The sequence below is a fragment of the Lampetra fluviatilis genome, chromosome 1, assembly GCF_964198595.1.
Source record: "Lampetra fluviatilis chromosome 1, kcLamFluv1.1, whole genome shotgun sequence".
NCBI lineage: Eukaryota > Metazoa > Chordata > Hyperoartia > Petromyzontiformes > Petromyzontidae > Lampetra > Lampetra fluviatilis.
The window spans coordinates 40,964,083-40,990,752 of NC_136275.1; the positions used below are offsets into that span (position 1 = coordinate 40,964,083).

Genomic DNA, 26,670 nt, shown 5'->3' on the forward strand with positions numbered 1-26,670 from the left:
ACCTCAAACGCCCATCTCCACCGCTCCTCTCCTGCCAATCCCTTAGCCCCGTGCCAACCTCCTCGTGTCTAATCCCCCACCCACATCCCGCCCCGTGCCAACCGCGCCGCCACCGTCGTCGCTACCGGCAACAGTGGCGGCGGTCTCCTCCGCCAGCAGCCGCTCCTTCTCCTCGCCCAGCGCCGCCACCGTCCGCCGCTGGGCCTCTTGCAGCTCGCGCAGCGCTCCACGGTGACACTCCTCCATGAGCAGCAGGCCCCGCTCGCACTCGGCCTGCACGCGTGGGTGGGCACGCACGCACGAGGGCAAAGGTCCCCCGTGTAGCCTCAGCGGGCTGTAGCGGCAAGTGCCGTTAGCGAGCGGCAGCTCCCGTGAAGGCCGGCACGGCACACGAGGCGGGTGGGTAGGCAGCGCCACACCCGGTGGCGATGTTTACCAGAGGTGGGACAAAGTCATTGTTATGCAAGTCCAAGTCGAGTCGCAAGTCATCAAATTCATGACTCGAGTCTGACTCGAGTCCAAGTCACATGACTCGAGTCCACACCTCTGATGTTTACTACACACCCCACCATGTGTACTAATTTGAGGCTGAGTCGACCTAGGGGAGGCCCAGGAATGGTTCAAATGATCGTCACTGGTCTTGGTGGACGTGAGTTGGAATTGAACTTGGGTGGCCAGGTTTGTAGCGTAGCACGATAACCGCTACATGCATCTTCACCACAAGTACATGTGGTTAATGCAGACTTGATACCTTGCAAAAGGTATCTATTTGGCGTTTGAACATCTTAATACCTGTTGTATTGCCAGTGTAGCCAGTGAATGAGAGTAATAATGACCATGGATTGGACTCAGAGTCACGTGAGTGCACAGTAGGCCACGCCCACCAGTAGAGTAATCAATTCAGGGTACAGGGCACCGATATTGATTCGGGTAGACACTGTACACAGTGCAGGGGTTGAGCAGTGAGGTGGTGTGAATTGGGGTTGATTGGTGTGCAACTCGTCATAATTACAGACGCACGAATGCTCCTCAGAAGAACACTGAAATACAGAGTTGCAGTTACACAACCCTCTGGTGTCCCTTGGCGGTGGAGTTATCCGATTATCAGAAGGAGGGCAGAACACAACGCAGAGTATCCACTCATCGCCTCCGAACTCATCGACTATTATCGTTGTTGTTTTTACCTATTAACCGGTCTGTCCCCTCCTAACGATCACAGGAAGAGAGGGACAGGGCGAGCCAGTTACACCAGAAAGGGTAAGACATTCTTATTGTTCATATTGTTATACTGGCAAAAAGTCCCCTGATAGGTAGGCCTTCTGGATATTTTAAAAGCCTGGTAGGCAGGAGGTTGTGGATTCGATCCCGAGCCTGATGCCTGTATATCTGGAGTTTGCATGTCTCTCTCTGTGCCCTTGGTCCTCCGGTTTTTCCCTCCACATTTAGAATCGACGCAAATGTCCAGTATTTGGCTGTAGTAAATGTCCACGTTCTGATAAGCCACTTCGTTGAGCTATCATTTGTGATAACCAGGTCAGCTCAGTGGGCCTGACCTGGTAAAATCTATTTATTAATCGTTTTTAGATTAATTTACTTGCAAGTTGCCCCTGACGGACCTCCCCTCTCCCTCCACCCCCGCCTGGGGCCAAGCATGCGTGGCGCGTGGCACACACGTGTGCGATGCGTGTGCCACGCGTGTGCGGCACGTGCGGCGCGTGCGCAGTGCACGTCACCTTGAGCGTCTCGATGTCGGCACGGTGCTGGAGGCGCTCCGCCTCCACCTCGTGGGGAGAGGGGCGGCCCCGCAGCTCGGTCCGGGCCTCCCCGAGACGCCGCCGCAGCTCCTGGACGAGCCGGGCGAGCTCCGCTCCCGCCGCGGCCTCGGCCTCTCGGCCCTCGGGGTCCCCCGGCCGCCCCTCGGCGTCCCCGCTCCGCGCCCCGCGCCCCCTCGGAGCGTCGCGCGGCACCTCGGCGCGGCGTCGGACCTTCCCTTCCTCCCCCACCGCGCCGTCCTCTCCGCCGCCGGGCCGCGGCTCGGACTCCGCCGCGACGGCCTCCCCCGCCCCCTCCCCCGCGCCCGCGCCGGGCGCCCGCCGTGCCTCCGCGCTGGGGCACGTGGGCGGCCCGGAGACTTCCGTCTCTGCGCCCGTCGGCGCGGCGCTCCCTGCCGACCTCCCCTCCTCCCCGCTCTCCTCCCCGCTCTCCCCTCGTGGCGCCGCTCGCTCGTGCCGTTCGGCCGTGGCCGAGCGGAGCCGTTCCGCTGCGAGCGCCGGTTCGTCCTCCGGGCAGCGCCGCTCGGCAGGGCGACGGTGGCGCCGCGTCGCCCGCCCCGGCGAGCGGACGCCCTCTCGGCGACGGATCTCGGACCCGCTGTTGGCACCGCACGGTCGTGTCGGGAAGGGCTCGCTCCACGCCACCGCCTCCTCCGCCTCCACCTCCTCATGGCCGGCCTGCAGCACCGCACCAGACCGAGCGTTACTGCCACGCTCAACCACCCACGGCGCTACCTCCCTCGCCAGTGGTGCTATCGCCCTCACCCGCAGGTTCCACAGCTCCCGTTCCGCCTGCTCCAGCTTCACCCTCAGCTTCTCCACCTGGACGGAGGGGGGGAAGACACGAGAGTGTGAGCGAGCGTGTGTGAGTGAGTGTGTGAGCGAGCATATGAGTGAGTGTGTGAGTGTGAGTGAGTGCGAGTGAGCGAGTGTGTGAGTGAGCGTGAGCGAGTGTGTGAGCGAGCGTGAGTGTGTGAGTGAGTCTGGGTGTGTGAGAGAGAGTGTGAATGAGTGCGAGCCTGAGTGTGTGAGACTGAGTGTGTGAGACTGTGAGTGTGTGAGACTGTGTGTGAGACTGTGAGTGTGTGAGACTGTGAGTGTGTGAGACTGTGTGTGAGACTGTGAGTGTGTGAGACTGAGTGTGTGAGACTGTGTGTGAGACTGTGAGTGTATGAGACTGTCCAGCCACCGCATGCCTAAACAGCTTTTGTTCGGCCGGATCGAGGGGGCTAAACGGGCGCGGCACGGGCTAGAGAAGAGATGGAGTGATGTGGTACAGGAGGACGTGGAGCTGAGTGGACTTGCCGATGACTGGTACCAGCGGTGTCAAGATCGGCCTCAGTGGAGGAGGCTCGTGAAGGACGCTACTGGGCAGTTGGAGGCAGTCGCCCTCCAACAACAACGGAGGGCGGAGGAGCGACGCTCACAACAACGAGCGGAGCGCCGGGTGGCTAAAGCACAGCAAGTTGGCACAGTAGGGGGCACAGGTGGTGCATCAGCCAGTCATCTCGGTCATCTCGGTCAGTCGACCCGTGGCACCTGCTGGGTCTGCCCCGTGACCTCCTGCCAGCGGGCGTTCGACACTTCACGTGGCCTCAAGGTGCACATGGCCTGGCACAAGCGTCGTGGTGACGTCACCGCCACTTAGTGGCGAATGGCGGTTGTTGTTGTATGAGACTGTGAGTGTGTGAGACTGTGAGTGTGTGAGACTGTGAGTGTGTGAGCGAGAGTATAAATGAGGAGGGGTGCGGCACCTCGTTCTGTAGAAGCTGCACGAAGTCTTCTGTGGGGGCACCAGGAGGAGGAGACGCAGGGAGCCCAGGGGAGTCCACGGGCACCACCTCACCCAGCGTGGCGATGGGCCCTTGCACGCCAGCCAGCATGGCGATGGGCCCCTGCCCTTCACCCAGCGTGGCGATGGGCCCGTGCCCTTCACCCAGCGTGGCGATGGGCCCGTGCTCACCACCCAGCGTGGCGATGGGTCCCTGCCCTTCACTCAGCGTGGCAATGGGCCCTTGCCCTTCACCCAGCATGGCGATGGGCCCGTGCTCACCACCCAGCGTGGCGATGGGTCCCTGCCCTTCACCCAGCATGGCGATGGACCCGTGCCCTTCACCCAGCATGGCGATGGGCCCCTGCCCTTCACCCAGCGTGGCGATGGACCCTTGCCCGCCACCCAATGTGGCGATGGGCACCTGCCCACCACCCAGTGTGGCGATGGGCACTTGCCCTTCACCCAGCGTGGCGATGGGCCCTTGCCCACCACCCAGCGTGGCGATGGACCCCTGCCCACCACCCAGTGTGGCGATAGACCCTTGCCCTTCACCCAGCGTGGCGATGGGCCCTTGCCCACCACCCAGCGTGGCGATGTGCCCGTGCCCGCCAGCCAGCGTGGCGATGGGCACCTGCTTGTCGTCCCGCAGAGGCGTTGTCTCCACCTGCAAGCACGGTGACACATCCCCAAAGACAACGGTGGAGCCTTAACAGACTGTTGAGACAAGTGCACAGCACACGAGGGGGTAGGTGGTTCAAACCACGCTCGACCACCTTTGTCTCCCGAATGACGATGTTTACACACCACACCAGGAATTTAATTGAGGCTCAGTCGACCTAGGGTAGGCCCAGGGCTGGTTTAGATAATCGTCACTGGTGTGAGAATTGAATTCGGGTCGCCGAGTTCGGAGCGCGGCATGCGAACCACTACACTACCGCACAGCCCCACACACACAGGCACACACAGCCCCAAACACAGTCACACACACTGCTCTCAATTTCTCGACTGTCTGCCAGTGCCAACAACTGGCGCCACTTCATTCAGCGAGGTGACAGCCTCGAGTTCGGCTGCCTCCGTGCATCGCGTCTTCCACAACGCTGCCGTTTGTTGCCGGTCGGTTGACGTTTTTGGGCCTTTGCGGGGGGGGACCTGCGCCTGGCTCCGGTTGTGAAACGAAAGCCACCCGGCCCGGCCACGCCGATGCCTCCACGTGCACGAGCACGGTGCTGGTGCTGGTGCCGGTCACCTGCACCCAGCGCCGTTCAATCTCATCGTGGCCGTGCCCGGGCGCGGAGGGCCCCCCGTCCCACCCCGCGCCGCTCCTCCTCCTCTCCCCCCGGGCCCCCCCTCCGTAGTCCGGGGGACCCCCGACTCCGGACCCCTCTTCGTCGTCGACGCCGCGCGGGTCGGGGGGGAGGGGGGGGCCGCCCCCACCGGGCGTCTCCGCCGGGGTCCGAGGGAGCGGATCCCTCCCGGGGTCCCCGATGGGCGCCGCTCGGACCCCCGGGGGCGGTGCCGCCGGCGGGCCGCTTTCGCCTGCCACGCGTAAATACGACGCAGATGTCGAAGAATAAAAGAAGAACCAGACCGCACCAAGACCACAACAGCACCACGCAGTCCCTCAAACACATTTCATGTTGCAATTGAACTACCAACGATACACGGGTCAGGTTTAAAATTAACAAATCACATTCGCAAACAACAATTACGATCGTACGGTGGGAAGGCCGCTTGGCTCACCCGGCCCTGCCAGGGCTGCCATGCCGGGAGGCAGGATGAGCGCCGTCTTGGCCCTGGGCCGGCACTGCCGGCGGCTCTGCATGCGCAGCGCCTCGCGTAGGGACCGCAGGTCGGCCAGGTCGATCGTGCGCGAGCGCCCGTCCCTCCGTCTCTGCCGCGCGTGACCTCGGCAGCCTCCCTTCGGATCGAAGAGGGGAATGGCGGCAGTGGCGGTGGCGGCGGCGACGGTGACGGTGGCGGCGGCGGCGGCGGTGGAAATCGGAGGCCACGAGGGACCGGGGGGCGGCAGTTCCCCTCCGCGCTGCGTTGCTGCGGTGTCTGGCACGGCTGTGCCGCACTCCGCCACAATGCTGTGCCGTGCGTCATAAAATACATCAGTGGACGACAGGCCTCCTCCGCCATCGGTAATGCACGGCCTTGTGGGAGTGCCTTCACCTCAGCAGGACTGGCTCAAGACACGAGCAAACTCTGGACAGGTTTTAGACGTTCAGCGTCTCATCAGCAGAGCTCAGGCCTAGCTTGAAGCAATGCTGATAGACAAGGACTTCCCTGTTCGCTCTTGGCCCTAGTTTAACGCAAAACTACATCATGATTCATAACGCTAAACAATCATGAGCGTCGCTGTGGAGAAGACAAGTAACAAGATGATGAGCACGGTTGGCTACGCACAGTGCAAAAGAAGTTCAACGTACATACATACAGACAAGCGGGCAGAATGGATTGAATGCGTCCCATCTCATGTGCACTGCACACGTTTGCGCATGGACACGATCTTCCTCGGGGGGGGCACAGCGAGGACGCTCACCTGGCGAGGCGGCGCGACGTGGCAGGGCGGACGCTGCTGCTCAGACTCTGCACCCAGTTTCTGCGGATGCCGGCCGTCATGGCCGACAGAGTGAACACTCCGTCCGAGGTCTGTGGAAGAGCAACGGCAGCTGCTGCGGTGGCGGTGGGGGGGGGGGGGGGGTGGCGCTTCTCTCGACGAGAAACGCATTCGTGGGAAAACCCTGGGCTGGTTTCGACGTTTAACTGTCTCGTCGGCAGTCAGGCTCGCGATGTTGCTGCTGCTGCTGTGGAATTCCATTTGAGGTCATTTTACAGCGTTGGGATGTTTCCTTTGTGTGCTTGGTTTGTTGTCCTTCCCCTACACCTCCGATTAGCACCGTTGGCTATGTACGGTGCGGTAAGAAGTTCAACATACATAGATACCAATTGTGTTGTATGTTTTCATATTAGCTATGAGAGGAAACTGGAAAACCCAGAGGCAACCCATACAGAGCCCATACATGATGGGAAAAGTAATAGGCTTCACTTCTTCTGGTAATAATACAGGTGTCAAGATGTTCGAACACCAAACAGACACAAGGCATAGTCAAGTCTGCATTAAAATGTATGCATTGTATTTGAAACTGATTGGTCTACACCAGAGACAGCCTCCTGTAGGGCCTTGTCTCACCACCGGTGTTAGACCAGCGAACACCAAAAGGCGAACAGCAAAAGGGCAATGCAAATATAAAAGTATTAATGCCTCGGCTCGAGCAGTTATATCTACAGGACCAATCTGTGCCGGTATCAAAGTGATGAAAAAATAATAGACTTTACCCTTTCCAGCAATAGGCGTCTATTTGGTGTTTGAACACCTGAACACCTCCTGTGTTATTGCCGGAAAGGGTGAAGCCTATTCTCTTTTCATCATTTTGATACCGGCAAAAGAGTCCCGTAAATAGAAGGAATACGATTCGACGCAGACCGAGGTGCCCAGGTCGGGGTTCGAACCCGGGCCCTTCTTGCTGCGCAGCACGAGCGTCGCGGCCCTCACGTGGATCTGGAAGCCGTAGTTCCTCTGCGTGTCGAGGGGCGCGACGTTGTGGCAGGCCGTCAGATCGATCTCCCCGTCCTCGTCCAGCGCCTGGGGGCAGAGGAAGCGCAGCCTGTGAGTGACGCAGACCCCACACTAGAGAGGTCTCAGTGAGTGGCCTTGTGAGTGACCCAGACCACACCAAGAGGTCTCAGTGAGTGGCCTTGTGAGTGACCCAGACCCCACACTGAGAGAGGTCTCAGTGAGTGGCCTTGTGAGTGACCCAGACCCCACCAAGAGGACTCAGGGAGTGGCCTTGTGACTGACGCAGACCACACCAAGAGGACTCAGGGAGTGGGCTTGTGAGTGACCCAGACCACACCAAGAGGTCTCAGGGAGTGGCCTTGTGAGTGACCCAGACCACACCAAGAGGTCTCAGGGAGTGGCCTTGTGAGTGACCCAGACCACACCAAGAGGTCTCAGTGAGTGGCCTTGTGAGTGACCCAGACCCCACACTGAGAGAGGTCTCAGTGAGTGGCCTTGTGAGTGACCCAGACCCCACCAAGAGGACTCAGGGAGTGGCCTTGTGACTGACGCAGACCACACCAAGAGGACTCAGGGAGTGGGCTTGTGAGTGACCCAGACCACACCAAGAGGTCTCAGGGAGTGGCCTTGTGAGTGACCCAGACCACACCAAGAGGTCTCAGGGAGTGGCCTTGTGAGTGACCCAGACCACACCAAGAGGTCTCAGGGAGTGGCCTTGTGAGGGACCCAGACCCCACCAAGAGGACTCAGGGAGTGGCCTTGTGAGTGACGCAGACCACACCAAGAGGACTCAGGGAGTGGCCTTGTGGGTGACCCAGACCACACCGAGAGAGGTCTCAGGGAGTGGCCTTGTGGGTGACCCAGACCCCACCAAGAGGTCTCAGGGAGTGGCCTTGTGAGTGACCCAGACCACACCGAGAGAGGTCTCAGGGAGTGGCCTTGTGGGTGACCCAGACCCCACCAAGAGGTCTCAGGGAGTGGCCTTGTGGGTGACCCAGACCACACCGAGAGAGGTCTCAGGGAGTGGCCTTGTGAGTGACCCAGACCACACCAAGAGGTCTCACGGAATAGTCTTGGGAGTAGGGTGCCGGGGATGAGTACTAATCTACTTCACAATTTTATTTTTATTTTACCAGATAAGGCCCACTGAACTATATAGCTATTTTTCAGAAGCGACCTGGCCACAAATGACAGCTCAACAACAACGTGGCTTATTATCGTGTGGATATTTATAGCATGAGCCAAATACTCTAAACGTGATGTTGATTCTAAACGTGGAGGGAAAACCCGGAGGACCCGGAGAAAAATCCAAGTGACCACGGGGAGAGAGACACACAAACTCCAAATATACAGCAGCAGGCATCGTTAGGGTGAGGATTGTACCCACGACCTCCTGTGTACCAGGCGAGGTAGTTAACATCTCGCCACCCTGGCGCCCCAGTTGAGAGTGCGTTAAGCAGAAAAGATAAACAACTCTCAGAAACCTCACCTCTTCGGCCATGGAGTCTTTGTAAAACTTGAGACTGCCGTCAGTCAACACGAACCAGTGCTTCCGCCACTGGCGAGAGACAACGTCGCAATCACACAACGGGAAGCTCCAGGATGCGCCGCTCGTCATTACGGCCGACGCGAACTCACAATCGTCCTCTGAGCTGGTGAGCCTCTCTGAGAGAGGAGAATGGGGGGAAAATATCCCGGTCGGGGAAAACAGGCAGATGTCGTGTGTGGGGGAAGAGTAAAGAAGCGCGCAAGTGGATGATGGTGCGGTGGTAACGCTCGTGCTATCTCGCGGCAAAAACAAGGGCCCGGGTTTGATTCCCAACCCGTGGCGCCTTTCTGCGTTGGTTGGTTTGTACGTTCTCCCCTTGTTCTGCGTGGGGTTTCCGTTCTCCCCTTGTTGTATTTCTGGCAGTCCTCGATTTACGAACGCAACTCGTTTCCGAGAGCCGTTCGTAAGTCGAACGGTTCGCAAGTCAGAACTCAGTAATCAACTGTATTTAATTTCCCACACACACAGACAAACACTCACTCCCAGCACAAGGCCGACTCATTATATCTCGTGGAGATCGCTCAGCTGAACAAAACAGTGCCATGGTTCGATTTTGAAGTGAGAGTCTGCGCGTTTAGTCAATGTAAAAAAATAATCATGAAAGCTGGTTCGGAAGTGAGGGTGTTCGTAAGACGGGTGTTCTTCAGTGCAGGTGTTTGTAAGTTGGGTCTTTATCAGTGCGGGTGTGTGTGTAAGTGCGGGTATTCGTAAGTGCGGGTGTGCATAAGTCCATGTGTGTGTGTGTGTGATTTCAATCAATTAATTTTAAGGTAATTTTCAGCATCAAGATATTCGCTCAAAATCTGTTCCATTGTACGTGTCTTTTTTATCGACAGAAGGAAGCCATAGAACCTGGACGGTCGGGAATCAAACCCAGGGCCTTCTTGCTGTGAGGCAGCACGAGCGTTAACCGCTATGCCGCCACTCTGCCTGCCAGTATCTAGCGACCACGAAACTTGTCACCGATGGAGTAAGAGGGTGGACATTGATGGGTACCTTATCATCTTCATCCAGTCTCATGAGCCAACCCTGCTTGAAGTTCAATAGGTCGGGCTAGAACACACACATATGCAGGTCGAATGAAATGAAGTAAACGAGTTTCATTTTACCAGGTAAGGCCTCCTGAACTATAAAATAGTTATAATAAAATGATAAAAATAAAACATAATAAAATAATTCTCACGACGTTTCGGCCACAATGCAAACAGCCGTCCTCAGGTGAAGAACAGGTCTGTCGATAAGACAGAGTCTGAATGACACGTCCTAGGCTTGGAGCGTCTATTTAAGCTGGGAGGGAGGAGGAAGAGCGCCTAAATAGACGCTCCAAGCCTAGGACGTGTCATTCAGACTCTGTCTTATCGACAGACCTGTTCTTCACCTGAGGACGGCTGCTTGAGTTGTGGCCGAAACGTCGTGAGAATTATTTTATTATGTTTTATTTTTATCATTTTATTATTTCCATTCTACGTGACTTTACCGAAAGAACCAAGAAGATGAATCCCTGCAGTCACGAAAGCTTTAAATCGAAAATTATAAAATAGTTATTTTTCAGAATTGACCTGGCCACAAATTGATAGCTCAATGAAGTGGCTTATCATCATGTGGGAATTTATAGCAGCAGCCAACTACTCTAAACGTGTGATGTTGATTCTAAACGTGGAGGGAAGAAACCGGAGGACCCGGAGAAAAATCCACGCGACCACGGAGAGAGAGAGAGACGCAAACTCCAAATATACAACAAGGCGTCATCAGGGTCGGGATCGAACCCACGACCTCTTGCATACCGGACGAGGGAGATGACATCTCCTAGCGACCATCACTGGTACCAGAACATCTCGATGACATAGATTCAGAGGTCACGAGGTCGTAGCGACTGAAGCCGTGCATGCCACACACTTCACTCCAGCCAGTGCCACGTCGCACCGTGTGACCACCGTTGCTGTCACCCAACACCAAAGGTCCCCCAATGTTCCACCAATTGGATTTATGGGGTTTTTCTTGGTTGGCCGCCAATGCGCTTCTTGGCGACCAGCCCCCCGCGATCCAGCGCTCGCGGCTTACCTAGCGCAATCGACTCTTCCAGATCGCACCTCGAGTGACCCCTGCCCCGTGCCCCCTGACCCCTGACCCCTCTCACCGTCATTGTGGCTTCGCTCGTCCGCCGGTCGAGCGACTTGGCTCGCCGCTCCGGGGGAAGGACGCTGCCGAACCTGGCGCTCAACTCCTGGCGAGAGAGTTGGGGGACACACCGCGACATACCGGTCCATTACATGCGTAGATGTGTGTGTGTGCGTATGTGTGTGTATGTGTGTGTATGTGTGTGTATGTGTGTGTGTATGTACATGTGTGTATATGTACATGTGTATGTACGTGTGTATGTATGTGTGTGTGTATGTATGTATTTGTGTATGTACGTGTGTGTGTATGTATGTGTGTATGTATGTGTGTATGTATGTGTGTGTGTATGTATGTATGTGTGTGTGTATGTATGTATGTGTGTATGTATGTGTGTATGTGTAAATGTGTGTGTGCGTTGTGGGGGGCGGTAGTGTAGCGGCTAGCATTATGCTGCGCTAGGAACCCGGTAACCCGAGTTCGATTGCCGCTCACGGCTACCAACACCGGTGACGATTATTTAAACCGGTCCTGGGCCTCCCCTAGGTCGACTCAGCCTCAAATGAGTACCCGGTGCGGTGTGTAAACATCGCCACTGGGGAGACAAAGGCGGCCGGGCGTGATGCTGGCCACCCACCCTCTCGTGTGCCATGCCGGCCTTCATAGGTGCTCGCTAACAGCACTTGCCCCAACAGTTTGTTAAGGCTATACTGGGGAGGAATCTTTGTTTTTATGTTGAACTTCTTTCGCACCGTACGTAGCTCATCGGAGATGCGGGGGAAGGACAACAACAAACTAAACACAAGGAGCCGCTCTACAGAAACGCGTCTTCAATGTCGATGTAAAAGTGCACAGCTCCCAGTGGCTTCGTGGTATCGGAAGGAAGAACGCTCCAGCGGAGCGGTGCAAAGAGGGACAAGGTGACATACCCTTAGGTTCTCTCGGTAAAGTCATGTAGGTAAAATAATAATAAAAGAACTAAATTAAATCACGACGTTTCAGAAGCAACACAAGCCTCCGTCATCAGGTGTAACTGCTCCAGCACAATTACTGTAGCGTGTGAAGAAAGCTATTCAAGACACGAAACGTCGTGATTTAATTTAGTTATTTTCATTTTTTATTATTTTTATTTTTTTACCTACGTGACTTTACCGAAAGAACCTAAGAGTATGAATCCTTGCAGCCACGAAAGCTTCAAATCTAGAATTAAAGGGACAAGGTGAGACAAGGGAAGTTGGCACAGGGGGACAAGATTGGGAACGAAGAGGAGGAGTGGAGGGGGCATGGCAGGAGCTGAGAGAGGCGAGATGAGAGGGCATGGCAGGAGATGAGAGAGGCGAGATGAGGGGGCATGGCAGGAGCTGAGAGAGGCGAGATGAGAGGGCATGGCAGGAGCTGAGAGAGGCGAGATGAGAGGGCATGGCAGGAGCTGAGAGAGGCGAGATGAGGGGGCATGGCAGGAGATGAGAGAGGCGAGATGAGGGGGCATGGCAGGAGCTGAGAGAGGCGAGATGAGAGGGCATGGCAGGAGATGAGAGAGGCGAGATGAGGGGAAATGGCAGGAGCTGAGAGAGGCGAGATGAGAGGGCATGGCAGGAGCTGAGAGAGGCGAGATGAGAGGGCATGGCAGGAGCTGACAGAGGCGAGATGAGGGGGCATGGCAGGAGATGAGAGAGGCGAGATGAGGGGGCATGGCAGGAGATGAGAGAGGCGAGATGAGAGGGCATGGCAGGAGATGAGAGAGGCGAGATGGGGGGGCATGGCAGGAGCTGAGAGAGGCGAGATGAGGGGGCATGGCAGGAGCTGAGAGAGGCGAGATGAGAGGGCATGGCAGGAGATGAAAGGCGAGATGAGGGGGCATGGCAGGAGATGAGAGAGGCGAGATGAGGAGGCATGGCAGGAGCTGAGAGAGGCGAGATGAGGGAGCATGGCAGGAGATGAGAGAGGCGAGATGAGGGGGCATGGCAGGAGATGAGAGAGGCGAGATGAGAGGGCATGGCAGGAGATGAGAGAGGCGAGATGGGGGGGCATGGCAGGAGATGAGAGAGGCGAGATGAGGGGGCATGGCAGGAGATGAGAGAGGCGAGATGAGAGGGCATGGCAGGAGATGAGAGAGGCGAGATGGGGGGCATGGCAGGAGATGAGAGAGGCGAGATGAGAGGGCATGGCAGGAGCTGAGAGAGGCGAGATGAGAGGGCATGGCAGGAGATGAGAGAGGCGAGATGGGGGGGCATGGCAGGAGCTGAGAGAGGCGAGATGAGAGGGCATGGCAGGAGATGAGAGAGGCGAGATGGGGGGGCATGGCAGGAGATGAGAGAGGCGAGATGGGGGGGCATGGCAGGAGCTGAGAGAGGCGAGATGAGGGGGCATGGCAGGAGATGAGAGAGGCGAGATGAGAGGGCATGGCAGGAGATGAGAGAGGCGAGATGGGGGGGCATGGCAGGAGATGAGAGAGGCGAGATGAGAGGGCATGGCAGGAGCTGAGAGAGGCGAGATGAGAGGGCATGGCAGGAGATGAGAGAGGCGAGATGGGGGGGCATGGCAGGAGATGAGAGAGGCGAGATGAGGGGGCATGGCAGGAGATGAGAGAGGCGAGATGAGAGGGCATGGCAGGAGATGAGAGAGGCGAGATGGGGGGGCATGGCAGGAGATGAGAGAGGCGAGATGAGAGGGCATGGCAGGAGCTGAGAGAGGCGAGATGAGAGGGCATGGCAGGAGATGAGAGAGGCGAGATGGGGGGGCATGGCAGGAGATGAGAGAGGCGAGATGAGAGGGCATGGCAGGAGCTGAGAGAGGCGAGATGAGAGGGCATGGCAGGAGATGAGAGAGGCGAGATGAGAGGGCATGGCAGGAGATGAGAGAGGCGAGATGGGGGGGCATGGCAGGAGATGAGAGAGGCGAGATGAGAGGGCATGGCAGGAGCTGAGAGAGGCGAGATGAGAGGGCATGGCGCTGGCCGTGTGTGAGTGTGGCTGGCAGCAGTGGGCAACTGGCATATTTGGAAAACAAGCGCCGTTGCTTCACGCGGTCAGAAACTGGGCCGTGTCGTAATGCACGTGTATATCCATGTCGTAAAGGATTACTTCATCAGCATCGGAGTCACGTTAACTCTGAAAGAAGCGCTCTGCTGTGTGAGAGAGGGTGACGAATGGACGCGTCCGTGGGAGGTAATGACGGGGTCCAAACACCCGGCCCAGCGTTCCTGAGCTTCCGGGGGGATCAAATGACGTGCGGCAGTGACGACTTGTTTACTGGCACGGGCAACGACGTCCTGAATTCCTGCATTCGAGCAGCAGCCGAATGTGTGCGGGACGATCGAGCGTCCACAGACAAGATAAAGATGTTTATTTTTAAAGCCCCACTCAGCTGCTACGGAGCTATTTTACAGAAGTGGCCTGGCTATCACAAGAAAGCTGAAAGACGACGTGGGCTTGCCATCGTCACGTGGGTATTTATAACGGCAGCCAAAAACGCGTGACGCCGATTCTAAATGTGGAGGGAAAAACCGGAGGACCCCGGAGGAAAATCCACGCAGTGGCCACCACGGAGAGAGAAAGAGAGAGATGCGAACTATACTGAGGTCTAGAGCTCTGAAGAAGAGCCGGATATCTCAGTGGGCATTAACTGGCAAAATAAAAATAGTTTATAGTATTTTTAGTTTATTTTCTGTGGCAGGGGCGGTAAAGGCCTGAAGCCAGATGGTGAGAGACTGAGCAAGTGAGTGCCGACAGGACCTGGCACAGGAGAGAAGTCATGGCGGGCTGTGGTGAGTTCAAAAGAAGTTACAAACAAACACCACCTTGTTGTGAAAGACCCAACGCAGAAGATTCCTGCGTTTGATCTTCCCCGAAGCTCGTGGTCAACCCCGAAACCGCATCCACTGCACAAACCATGGCAGTAGATGCGGGTTGCCTGATGATGCACAAATGGGAAATGAAAAACTCTCCAGCAGTAGAAGCGTGCGACCGTGGTCATCCAGAACAGAGACCGTGCAACGTGTAACGACGCAACGCCCAGATCCGCAAATCCGAAGGGGACACCACAGCGATGATTCACGACTCTGCTCCTGACGCGGCTGCCTGGGCTTGACCAGCTGCATGTGGCATTGCAGCCGTCGCTCTGCGGCTACATCAGCAGCAGCCGCACGACAAGAAGAAGACCTAAATGACTTTCATGACCTGGCTGGGCTGCCGTGTTTTGCCGCACGGGGCATTTGCCAGGCCGAGGTGACTTGGGCGCGCCGCCCGGTAGATGCCACCGCACCTTCGTCACCGGCGCTGCTTCCCCCTGTGGTGGACATCGCTGCTGGGTCTGGCCGGGCCCTTTCACGTCGCCATTCCCAGTGGCCACCGCCTGCACCCCATCGCCAACACTCAGCCTGCGCGCCACACAAAGACAAAGATCCCCCACCCCCGCCGCTCCGGTATAGCCTTAACAGACTGTTGGGGCAAGTGCTGTCAGCTGGAACGGCACACGAGAGGGTGGGGTGGACAGCACCGCGCCCGGTCGCCTTTGTCTCGCCAGTGGCGGTGTTTACACACCGCACCGGGTACCCATTTGTAGCCGAGTCGACCTAGGGGAGGCCCAGGACCGGTTCAGATAATCGTCACCGGTGTTGGTGATCGTGAGCAGAAATCGAACTCGGATCGCCAGGTTCATAGCTCAACACGCTAACCCGCTACATTCCACGGGGCCTGGGGCAGTCGCCCCGATTTACCATATACCCTTGGGACGGCTCTGCAAAATGAATCAGCAGACAAGTAGGAAGAGCTGTGTCGCTCTACATGAAACTTAAACTATTTATTTACACGACTCATCGGCAACACCACCTCCTGGGAGAGAAGACTTTCAGAAAGCCATCAGCAGAGTCAGGTTTGCTTTCAACCAAATTCCGGTGAACTTGCCAGATGTCTCTTGGGTAGGACCCATCTCTTTCATACATTTGTGGGTACCTAAGTCACGGTGGCGACTGCCACGGTAACAAAATGTTAACTCCCTCTCCTGGTGGGTTCGATCACGACAATGACGCCTGCTGGATATTTGGAGTGTGCGTGTCTCTCTCCCCGTGGTCGCGTGGATTTTTCTTCGGGTCCTCCGGTTTTTCCCTCCACATTTAGAATCAACATTCACATGTTTAGAGTATTTGGCTGCTATGCATTTCCACGTGATAAGCCACTTCGTCGAGCTATCATTTGTGGCCAGGTGACTTCTCAAAAAAAGCTGCATAGCTCAGTGGTGACTTACCTGGTAAAATACTAAAAGTTTAGTTTAACAATTTAGACTTAAAAGCTCGTGTTGCGATCGCAACACGAGCGGTCTTCATCATCTCTCCGCCTGAAGAAGACCGCTTGTGTTGCGATCGAAACGTCGTGGGTTTTTTGTTTTTGATCTGCGTGACTTTACCGAAAGAATCAAGAATATTTTGTTTAACAAGTTAAATAGTTTTAGCCAACGCAAAACTCTATAATACACAACACAAAATAATCGCGAGTGTCGCTGTGGAGAAACTAAGTAACGGAATAGACCAGCAGACAATCTGCCTCCTTCTCATATCTGAAAAACAAGTGAATTTTTTGTTACAGTGAAAAGGTTTACCTTGACAAGAGTTTACCTCTCACGTCTGACAATGGGCAGTGTTATGGTACGCGTCTCCTCACCTGCAGGCCGGGCCTCCGGGGGGGCCTGCGCGGGCCGCCCCCTCCAGCGTGCGGCCTTCACAGACGTCGTCGCGGCTTAGCGAGCAGGCCGAGGCAGATCTGGGGAGTCCACCTGCGGGCCGTCACCGCCAATCACCGTCCGGCCGCGGGTTGCTGTGCACACTCAGAGTCTGCGACTGAAACACTGCGACTGAAACACTGCGACTGAAACACTGCGACTGAAACACTGCGACTGAAACACTGCGACTGAAACACTGTGACTGAAACACTGCGACTGAAACACTGCGACTGAAACACTGCGACTGAAACACTGCGACTGAAACACTGCGACTGAAACACTGCGGCTGAAACACTGCGACTGAAACACTGCGACTGAAACACTGCGACTGAAACACTGCGGCTGAAACACTGCGACTGAAACACTGCGACTGAAACACTGCGACTGAAACACTGCGACTGAAACACTGCGACTGAAACACTGCGGCTGAAACACTGCGACTGAAACACTGCGACTGAAACACTGCGGCTGAAACACTGCGACTGAAACACTGCGACTGAAACACTGCGACTGAAACACTGCGACTGAAACACTGCGGCTGAAACACTGCGACTGAAACACTGCGGCTGAAACACTGCGACTGAAACACTGCGGCTGAAACACTGCGACTGAAACACTGCGACTGAAACACTGCGACTGAAACACTGCGACTGAAACACTGCGACTGAAACACTGCGACTGAAACACTGCGACTGAAACACTGCGACTGAAACACTGCGACTGAAACACTGCGACTGAAACACTGCGGCTGAAACACTGCGGCTGAAACACTGCGACTGAAACACTGCGACTGAAACACTGCGACTGAAACACTGCGACTGAAACACTGCGACTGAAACACTGCGACTGAAACACTGCGACTGAAACACTGCGACTGAAACACTGCGACTGAAACACTGCGACTGAAACACTGCGGCTGAAACACTGCGACTGAAACACTGCGACTGAAACACTGCGGCTGAAACACTGCGGCTGAAACACTGCGGCTGAAACACTGCGACTGAAACACTGCGACTGAAACACTGCGACTGAAACACTGCGGCTGAAACACTGCGACTGAAACACTGCGACTGAAACACTGCGGCTGAAACACTGCGACTGAAACACTGCGACTGAAACACTGCGGCTGAAACACTGCGACTGAAACACTGCGACTGAAACACTGCGACTGAAACACTGCGACTGAAACACTGCGACTGAAACACTGCGACTGAAACACTGCGACTGAAACACTGCGGCTGAAACACTGCGACTGAAACACTGCGACTGAAACACTGCGGCTGAAACACTGCGACTGAAACACTGCGACTGAAACACTGCGACTGAAACACTGCGACTGAAACACTGCGACTGAAACACTGCGGCTGAAATGCATCGGCAATTACATCGAGCGGCCTGCGCGTCGTCTTGGCCAGAAGGAGGTGGCACTAGTTGAGTTTATTGGTGCAAGACGGAAGAGGAAAGTGGCAACAAGTGGCGAGACGTGCAGGGGACACCTACGGGGCTACCTGCCCATGGATCGTGACGTTGATGGTGATGATGATGTTGTTGTTGTTGTCTTGGTGTGGTCTGGGACTGTTGTTGTTGTCTTGGTGTGGTCTGGGACTGTTGTTGTTGTCTTAGTGTGGTCTGAGACTGTTGTTGTTGTTGTTGTTTTTTGCTGCCTTGCCCAAGATTGCATTTGGTGTTGATAAATCGGCAGATATTGATGTACTTATGCAATTTGGACTCATAGCCTTTATTTATTTTCATTTATATTTAGTGCGTTGCTTAGAGCTGTCCGATACTTTACACTCACATCAGTGTCTGTATTGTTCGCCGTTGTTGTAACTGTCTGACTCCGTGCGAGCTTCATAGCTCATCGGATCTCTCCTCCAGTAGAAGTAAAGCTCCTGATTCTGTTGGTGCTTATCTCCCGTTCGCAGCCCAGAGCAGGAGGTGGACGTCAGACAATCGCTAGTGACTTCCACAAAAAGTGATACTGATTTTATCAACCCCCAGATCCATGATGATGATGATGGGCCGAGTCAACCCCCTCCCCTCCAACCAGGACGTGAATTCACAACCTTTCCGATTGCGAGCCACTCCCTCTACCGGCCGGCCGGATACGTTCCTTGTGTCTCAGCAGTATGACTAGGACTGCAACGTCTCTCTTTATTACGTGAGTAGACGTCCACGCATGTGGGCCAAGGCTCCTGGGTGTGTTGATCAAGTTAGATGGGCATCGAATTCTGTTTGCTTCCTGTTATGATCCTAGCAGTGGCAACAGACTCTATTATTACGCATTCTAACTATGGCAAGTTGTAAATAAACATGAATGTGGAATATGCGTCATTAATATAACCGTTTAATAATTTGTCGTCTTTCATTATTTATTTGGAGAATGTTTGTTTACAGAGCAGGTTTTTTCTGTGTGTGTGTTAGGGAGCGGCGGCGCAGCGGTTAGCGCGCTGTGCAACAAACCCGGTCGAACCGAGTTCGATTCCCTCTCACGGCCACCAACAGCAGTGAGAATTATTTGAACCGGTCCTGGGCCTCCCCTAGGTCGACTCGGCCTCAAACGAGTACCTGGCGCGGTGGTGTAAACATTGCCACTGGGAGACAAAGGTGGCCGGGCGAGGTGCTGGCCACCCACCTCATCGTGTGCCACAGTGCCGGCCTTCATCGGTGCTGCTCGCTAACAGCACTTGCCCCTACAGTCTTTTAAAGGCTACACGGGGGATCTTTGTTGGGTTGCGGTCATTAGCGAGCGCTCTGCGATCACCGCCGTGATAGAAATCCAAGCGGCGTCCTCATTAAGTGCACCACTTATTTTGGAATCGGAACGTAGTGCGGACATGCCCTAAATTAACTCGGCTGAAAATAAATAAATGGCAAAGTGTGTGAATGGTCATCTCTGGGGAGATGAAGGCGGCGGGGAGGGGGGGAGGGGGTGGTAGCGTCGGCATCCGACGCATCACCCCCCACGGCTTTAACCGGTCAGGGAGCGTGGACAGAGATTGGGATGAGGAGCGTGAGGCGAGGGTGGCGTAGCGGTGCCACCCGCACCTCACAGCCCTCGCAGAGGGGCTTGGGTTGGTCTGTCGAGTTGGCTTGGACTGTGGAGTTGGGTTGGACTGTGGAGTTGGGTTGGACTGTAGAGTTGGGTTGGACTGTGGAGTTGGGTTGGACTGTGGAGTTGGGTTGGACTGTGGAGTTGGGTTGGACTGTGGAGTTGGGTTGGACTGTGGAGTTGGATTGGACTGTGGAGTTGGGTTGGACTGTGGAGTTGGGTTGGACTGTGGAGGGGTTGGACTGTGGTAGGGGTTGGACTGTGGAGTTGGGTTGGATTGTGGAGTTGGGTGTGAAGTGCGGCTCAGGGACGGTGGGTCGAGTCAACTCGCCCCGCCGTGGATTTGAACTCGCGACCTTTCTGAACGCGAGCCGCTCGCTCCGCCGTCGGAGCATAAAAGTAAAAACGACGCAGTTTTTATTTTACCAGGTAAGGCCCGCCGAGCCATGTGGCTCTTTTTCAGAAGTGACCTGGCCACAAGTGACTGCCCAACGAAGTGGCTCATCCTCATGTGGACACTTATAGCGGCCAAATACTCTAACAGCACTTGCCCCCAACACTCTGTTACGGCTATATGGGGGTGTCTTTGTCTTTGGGGGTACCGCGTGTCCGTGAGCGATGGTGCATCTGCTGCATGAACGTCGGGCAGCTGGAGTGGTCTCCAGGCCGACACTGCGGGAAGGCGGCGTCCGTGGCTCCGGGCTCGTCCGTGGCATCGTGACCCGAGGTCGCATTGGGTGGGCTCGGCTCCTGCCAAAAAATCACTCCAATAAATCGTCCGCTCAGTGGCTACGAGATGTCATCTCCCTCGCCTGGTACGCAGGAGGTCGTCGGTTCGATCCTGACCCTGGTGATGGCCGTTGTATATTTGGAGTTTGCGTGTGTCTCTCTCTCTCCCCGTGGTCGCTTGGATATTTTCCCACGTCCTCCGGGTTTACCCTCCACGATTAGAATCAACGTGCGTGTAGATTACTATGTTTGGCTGCGATACATTTGCACGTGATAAGCCACTTTGTTGAGCTATCATTTGTGGCCAGGTCGCTTCTGAGGTAAGAGCTATACACACTCTTTGGGTCTTTCGGTAAAGTCATGTAGATAGACAAATAATACAAAATCACGACGTTTAGATCGCAACACAAGCAATCGTCTTCAGGTGAAAACATACAGCAGGCGAACTGCTGAGGCAGGAAGAAATTTAGCGGGAGAGCTGCTGCAGCAAGAGGTTCTAAAGGTTTAAGATGGGTGCAACCCAAGGGTAAGTGGGCGGGGCTAGAGGTGTAATTTGCATGTAAATGTAAGATCGGAGAGTCTGAGAAACCTCACGACTACGGTGCTGAAGGGGCGGCCATTGTATTGCTAGAGATGAGAGAGCAGCATGTCAATGCAGCGGGAGCCGTCTCACTTTGTGATTGGCGTGAGAAGATCGGCATGTCAGAGCTATACAGCTCAGTGGGCCTTACCCGTTCAAATAGCAATCGAAAAACACCGGCTTCTCGACGCAAACCGCCGATCGAATTTCCGCTCTTTCAATTCCATCAGTCAATCCTCGAAAGCCTCGCAGAGTCACAAGAGTCATTTCCAAGAGGGTTCTGCCAATTGTTCACAGGAAGCTGCGACTCTACCCCTGCTGCTGCTGTGTCAGCCCCAATGGAGTTATTTGCAAGTAATGATACTCTTAGTTTCTTTCGGTAAAGTCACGTAGGTAAAAAATTATAATAAAATAAAATAATTATAAATGAAAATTAATCAGTTTATTATTCTTTTATTTTATTATTATTTTTTCCTACGTGACTTTACCGAAAAAACCTAAGAGTATGAATCCTTGCAGTCACAAAAGCTTCAAATCTAGAATGCAAGTAATGACGTTTCAACATCGGGATGTTTGGCCGAAATCAGTCACACTGCGTGAGACTTTTTTTTTTAGAGATGGGAGGAAACCAGAGAAACTCGGGGGAGACTCGCTTGGCTACGTACGGTGAGAAACAAAGTTCAACAGGCACACCTATGTACGTAACGCACAGAATGTACAAACTCCGCAGAGCGAGGGCGCCCGAGTCGGGAATCGAACCCAGGGCGCTTGGTGCCGTGAGGCTGTGGCCGCGTCGGGCCGAGAGGGTTAAAAACAGCGATGAGCTGTCGGAAAAGCCTCGACCCAAATCGGGAGACAGCTGACCAGCGACACGGCTGGCCACCGACACAGCACGGAGTCGAAGCAACGCCGTGGGATGATGAACGGCGGGCCGACCGTGACGCCGTCAGACAGAGATCGTGTTACCAGCGCAGACAGTGCGGGAACATTACTTTTGGTGGGCGGCTCAAATATGTTTTACTATATTACAAGTATTGTTTTGTGTGCCACGTGCTCTGTTTGCAGCGACGTCATGGCTGTGTGCGTGCGTCGTGAGTGCAGCGATGGCGGTGAGTGCGTCTGGCTGTCTGGCTGGGGCGAGCTCCGTGTACCTGCTGGAGAGACTTCCCAGCGTTCCGCTTCTTCAGCGTCTGTTTGTTGACGAGCACGTAGGGGCCCAGCACCTCCTGCCAGCTGTGTGGGATGGGGGGTCGGGGTCGTGTTAGCGCTTTGAGTTTCACGCCGGAGCGGCAAACGGAGCGAGGTGGTGCAGGGGGACGCCTCTCGCCTCGCCTCGCAGGCACCGCCCGCCCCGACTGGACAGCTGTGAAAAAGAGCTTTGTAGCTCTTCGGATTCCTCCTCCAGTCTAAATAAATATCCGGAATCTGATTCTGCACCCGAGTGGACACCCGTGTTGCCACCTCCCTACCCAGGCTTGACCCAGATAGACGATGGGTGGTTTGGCTCGGGCGATATTAACAACAGAGATCATCGTAATATTTAGAATTGTTTCATCGTCTTGATGCTCCCAAAAAGGTCCCATAGCTCTAACTGCTCAACCCGAGCTGTGAATACTTCAATACTTGCGTTGCCTTTGTACTGTTCGACTTGTGCCACTGTTCTCTGGCCTAACACTGGTGGTTGAGACAAGGCCATAACGAAGGCTGCTGTCAGTCTCAAATACAATGGGTACATTGTTACTAGGGCACGTGTGTAGGCATGTTTTGCCACGTGTATGGTGGTTAATTGAGACTTGATGATGCCTTTGTCTCTGAAACCTATTGGCCTACACCAGAGGAGCCTCCTGTCTGGCCTCGTCTCACCACCAGTGAGGCCAGAGAACAACGCCGGCAGGCGAACAGCACAGGGGCAGTGCAAATATCAAAGTGTCAACGCCTCGGGCCGAGCAGTGATATCAATGGGAGCCTTTTTGCCGGTATCAAACTGATTAAAATTAACAGGCTAAACTCTTTCCTGTAAAAGTTGTCTATTTGGTGTTTGAACATCTTAACACCTCCTGTATCCTTGCCAGAAAGGGTAAATCCTATCCTTATTTTATTCATTATCATAAAAATAACAACAACAAAAATGGTTTCTGCTGCTGCTGGAGACCGACCCGCCAATGTCCTCCCGGGTTTCTCCGCGGACGAAGAAGTGTCGCTGCGGCGTGGAGATGCACAGCGAGTTCCTCTGGCCTGTGCGGCTCTCGGCCTCCGCCACCTCCACCACCTCCGACATGCACACGACGCCCTGCGGCAACGTGCTCGGCTGCACTCGACGACAACGACATCATCGACAAGAACTTCTCGACAATATCCACAACGTCAACATCGACAACATCAACAACAATATCAACAACATCAACACAAATATCAACAACATCAACAAGAACATCGACAACATCAATAATATCATCATCAACAACTTCAACATCGACAACGACATCAACAACATCACCAACAACATTAACAACGACATCAACAACATCTACATCAACAATAACATTAACATCAACAACATCTACATTAATAATCATTAAAATGTTTAATGCGCATTCCACCCTAGGATTCCACTGCGCAATGCATGGAAAGCAGGAGACAAAAACAGAAGCAGCAGGGCCAACCAACCAAACTGAAGAGGGAGGCCACTTTAAAGAGATGGGTTTCAAAGCAGACTTCAATATATCTCCAACTCTGATTGTCTGATTTCAAGTGAAAAAGCATTCCATAGCTTGGGTGCCATGCTAATAAAAGCCCGATCGCCAAAAGAGCGCAACCTGTAGACCTGGGAGTGCTGAGCAGTTGGAGATCACAAGATCGGTAAGGACCTTGATGGAATATATAAATGTGTTAGTTCCTGTAAGTAATGTGGGGTGAGCACAGAGCCTCATCTTAAAATACACTCGGATTTTACCGGTAGCCAATGAAGGGATATGAGGACTGGTGTGATATGTAATGTGCTCACGGAATGGTGTGCGTGGTGTAAGCACCCTAGCAGCTGCATTCTGAACAAGCTGGAGTCTACATCAATATCAACATCATCAACAATAACATCATCATCAACATAAGCATCATCAACAACATTATCATCATCATCAAGTCAAGGCCCTGTCCCTTCACGTCTCGGGCTTGTGCCACTGTGCAACTCCCAGGCTTTGGATCAACCTTTTGTTGCTCTATGCCAGCAAGACAATGAGATAATCCTTCAGATATATTCAAGTCTGTCTAGACAACTCTCCCCTGTAAGCTGGCAGTCAGCCCCTGCCTGTAGTGCTGGCCGTGTACCCGGCACGTGCTGTCTATCCCCCGGCTTTCCATACGCAGTGGCGGTGCGTTGGTGGCGATTCACGGAATAAAAGGCGTCACTTTACAAACGTTAATTGTCGTCATCATCACCGCCACCACCAGGGCCGGATTCAGGTTCTTGTAGACCCTAGGCACTTCTGTTTCTAGGCCTTCCGTGATAAGTTCAGTGATAACGCCTCGTCCTTCCCTTGCACTGCTCTCTATTGACAATGAGATTGTACGAAAAGCACCATTTGAAGATGTTAGTGCGAGGTTTGCAATTAATTTTTTTTCAAAACGTTCACCTCCGGTGTTAGTTTCTCTCTTACCTCATAAAAAAAACATTGACACTGAATGACTCTGCCTCATTGTATGTACACTGTGACTATCCTTGCTATGTAAATATATTTATGCAAGATATCTTGGTTAAATTGTTTTGTATCATACAAACAACAACAAAATGGTCAACATTTTTTTGGTGAGGCCCTTTTTAGTGTTCGTAGGCACAGTGCCTCCTGTGGCCTATTGGACAATACGGCCCTGAAGTCCACCACCACCACGAGTCTTCTGCAACATCTACGTAGCACACAACCCCAGGGCGGTAGCGCTGCGGGCAGCCGGGCCACACGACGGAGGCTGCCACGGAGGGCCTTACCACGGCGGCCTTACCACCGTGGCCCTACCACCGCGGCCTTACCACCGCGTCCTTACCACCACGGCGGCCTTATCACTATGGCCTTACCACCACGGCGGCCTTATCACTATGGCCTTACCACCACGGCGGCCTTACCACGGCGTCCAGGGCGTAGCGCAGCTCCCCGTGCTCGTAGAGCAGGAAGAAGCGCCTCTGCCATTTCTGAGGACGAGAGAGCAAGGCACGGGACAGACGAGTTACATCTCCTCCTCCTGCAGCCACTCCCCACCTCATCTCGCCTCTCTCATCTCCCTCCGTGTCTCGTCCTCTTCGTTCCCAATCTTCTCTCTGTCCCTCCTCCTCCTCCCTGTGCCCAGTCCCCGTGTTCGGTCCTTCTCCCTCCTTGCAGCCCTCCACTGGAATCAACTTCCCCTGCACATTGAGCAGCACTGCTACCCATAGACTCAGCACTGCTACCCATAGACTCAGCACTGCCACCCACAGACTCAACACTGCCCATAGACTCGGCATTGCTACCCATAGACTCAGCACTGCTACCCATAGACTCAGCACTGCCCATAGACTCAACACTGCCATCTAAACCACTATTTTTGTTACCGCTTTTAAAACGTTATAGAGAGAGAGAGAGCGCGCCTTGGCTTAAATAATAAATAAGATGCGACGAATGAATGTTAAAGGGCAGGAGACCTGTCGCTGAACTTACCCTCGATCTCTGCAAAGAGTTCCGCCGAAGTCGGTGCCCTCTGGGGCGAGGCACAGCCACCCGCCGTAGAGCGGCTTGGCCTGCACACGGCCAGGGGATGAGAGCCCGGGGTCATGCGGGGGTCACAGGGCAGCGGTGACACTCGCGAGCAGAGCCGCGTGAGTTCGACACCAGACTCGGGCGCCCATCTCTGTGTGTGTGGAGTTTGTGCGTTCTCTCAACCCCCCCTTCCCTCTTCTGCAGAGAGAGTGGAGTTTGTATGATCTCCCCCTGTCCTAAAGAGTGAGTGGAGTTTGTATGATCTCCCCCTGTCCTACAGAGTGAGTGAGTGGAGTTTGTATGATCTCCCCCTGTTCTACGGAGTGAGTGAGTGGAGTTTGTATGATCTCCCCCAGTTCTACGGAGTGAATGGAGTTTGTATGATCTCCCCCTGTTCTACGGAGTGAGTGAGTGGAGTTTGTATGATCTCCCCCTGTACTACGGAGTGAGTGATATTATTCCACACATTTCTCAATTGGGATCACACAGCAGCAGCAGCAGCAGCATCGTCTCCTCCTGCGACAATTCGGCAGGACTCTCTTGAAAAAGAGTTGTGAGACTTAGTGGGGCTGTCACTGGGTAAGTAAGTGGCATTCTAATGATAACACAGTAGTCACGATCAACCCCCCTACAGAGTGAACTGGCACCAGGGAGCCTATTTAGACAAAGTCTCCTCCTACTCAACGGAGACCTGGGTCAAACAGGTTCACACACAAACATAACAAATTAGAGACACTATTAAAAGTACTCAAAATGTAATATGACAATAATACAAACATTACAAAGTACAACAGACTCGAACACGAGATTAAATTAAGGTTGAGACGAACATTGAACGAGGGTAATTAAGTTGAAAGTACAATTAACACGTGGAAGAACAGAGCAAACGAAGCGAGATTGAGAAGGGGTCGTGGTGACGGGCATCACGTGGCCTTCGACTTCGAGAGCAGGGCTCGGCCACGTGCGGGTCGCTCTGCGAGCGGACTGCCCCGCCACGTGCGTCAGTTGGTGAGTTTGTTGACGACTACCACCGTCTTGCTCGTACTCACCACGTCGCACCGCGCACGGCCTCTTGAAATA

At 54.4% G+C, this 26,670-nt stretch overlaps 1 protein-coding gene across 1 annotated transcript in view; it reads right to left on the reverse strand.

The window, feature by feature from the left end:
• Nucleotides 1-26,670, reverse strand: part of MPRIP (myosin phosphatase Rho interacting protein) — a 38,689-nt gene that overhangs the window by 7,780 nt on the left and 4,239 nt on the right. Inside the window, 19 exon segments of the mRNA XM_078863059.1 lie at nt 126-273; nt 1,734-2,450; nt 2,538-2,594; nt 3,527-4,210; nt 4,793-5,082; nt 5,287-5,636; nt 6,092-6,201; nt 7,106-7,195; nt 8,619-8,687; nt 9,675-9,731; nt 10,816-10,902; nt 15,057-15,171; nt 16,451-16,562; nt 20,163-20,310; nt 22,021-22,102; nt 23,026-23,177; nt 24,984-25,049; nt 25,552-25,572; nt 25,575-25,631. Of these exon segments, the coding sequence (XP_078719185.1) occupies nt 126-273; nt 1,734-2,450; nt 2,538-2,594; nt 3,527-4,210; nt 4,793-5,082; nt 5,287-5,636; nt 6,092-6,201; nt 7,106-7,195; nt 8,619-8,687; nt 9,675-9,731; nt 10,816-10,902; nt 15,057-15,171; nt 16,451-16,562; nt 20,163-20,310; nt 22,021-22,102; nt 23,026-23,177; nt 24,984-25,049; nt 25,552-25,572; nt 25,575-25,631 (3,412 nt within the window).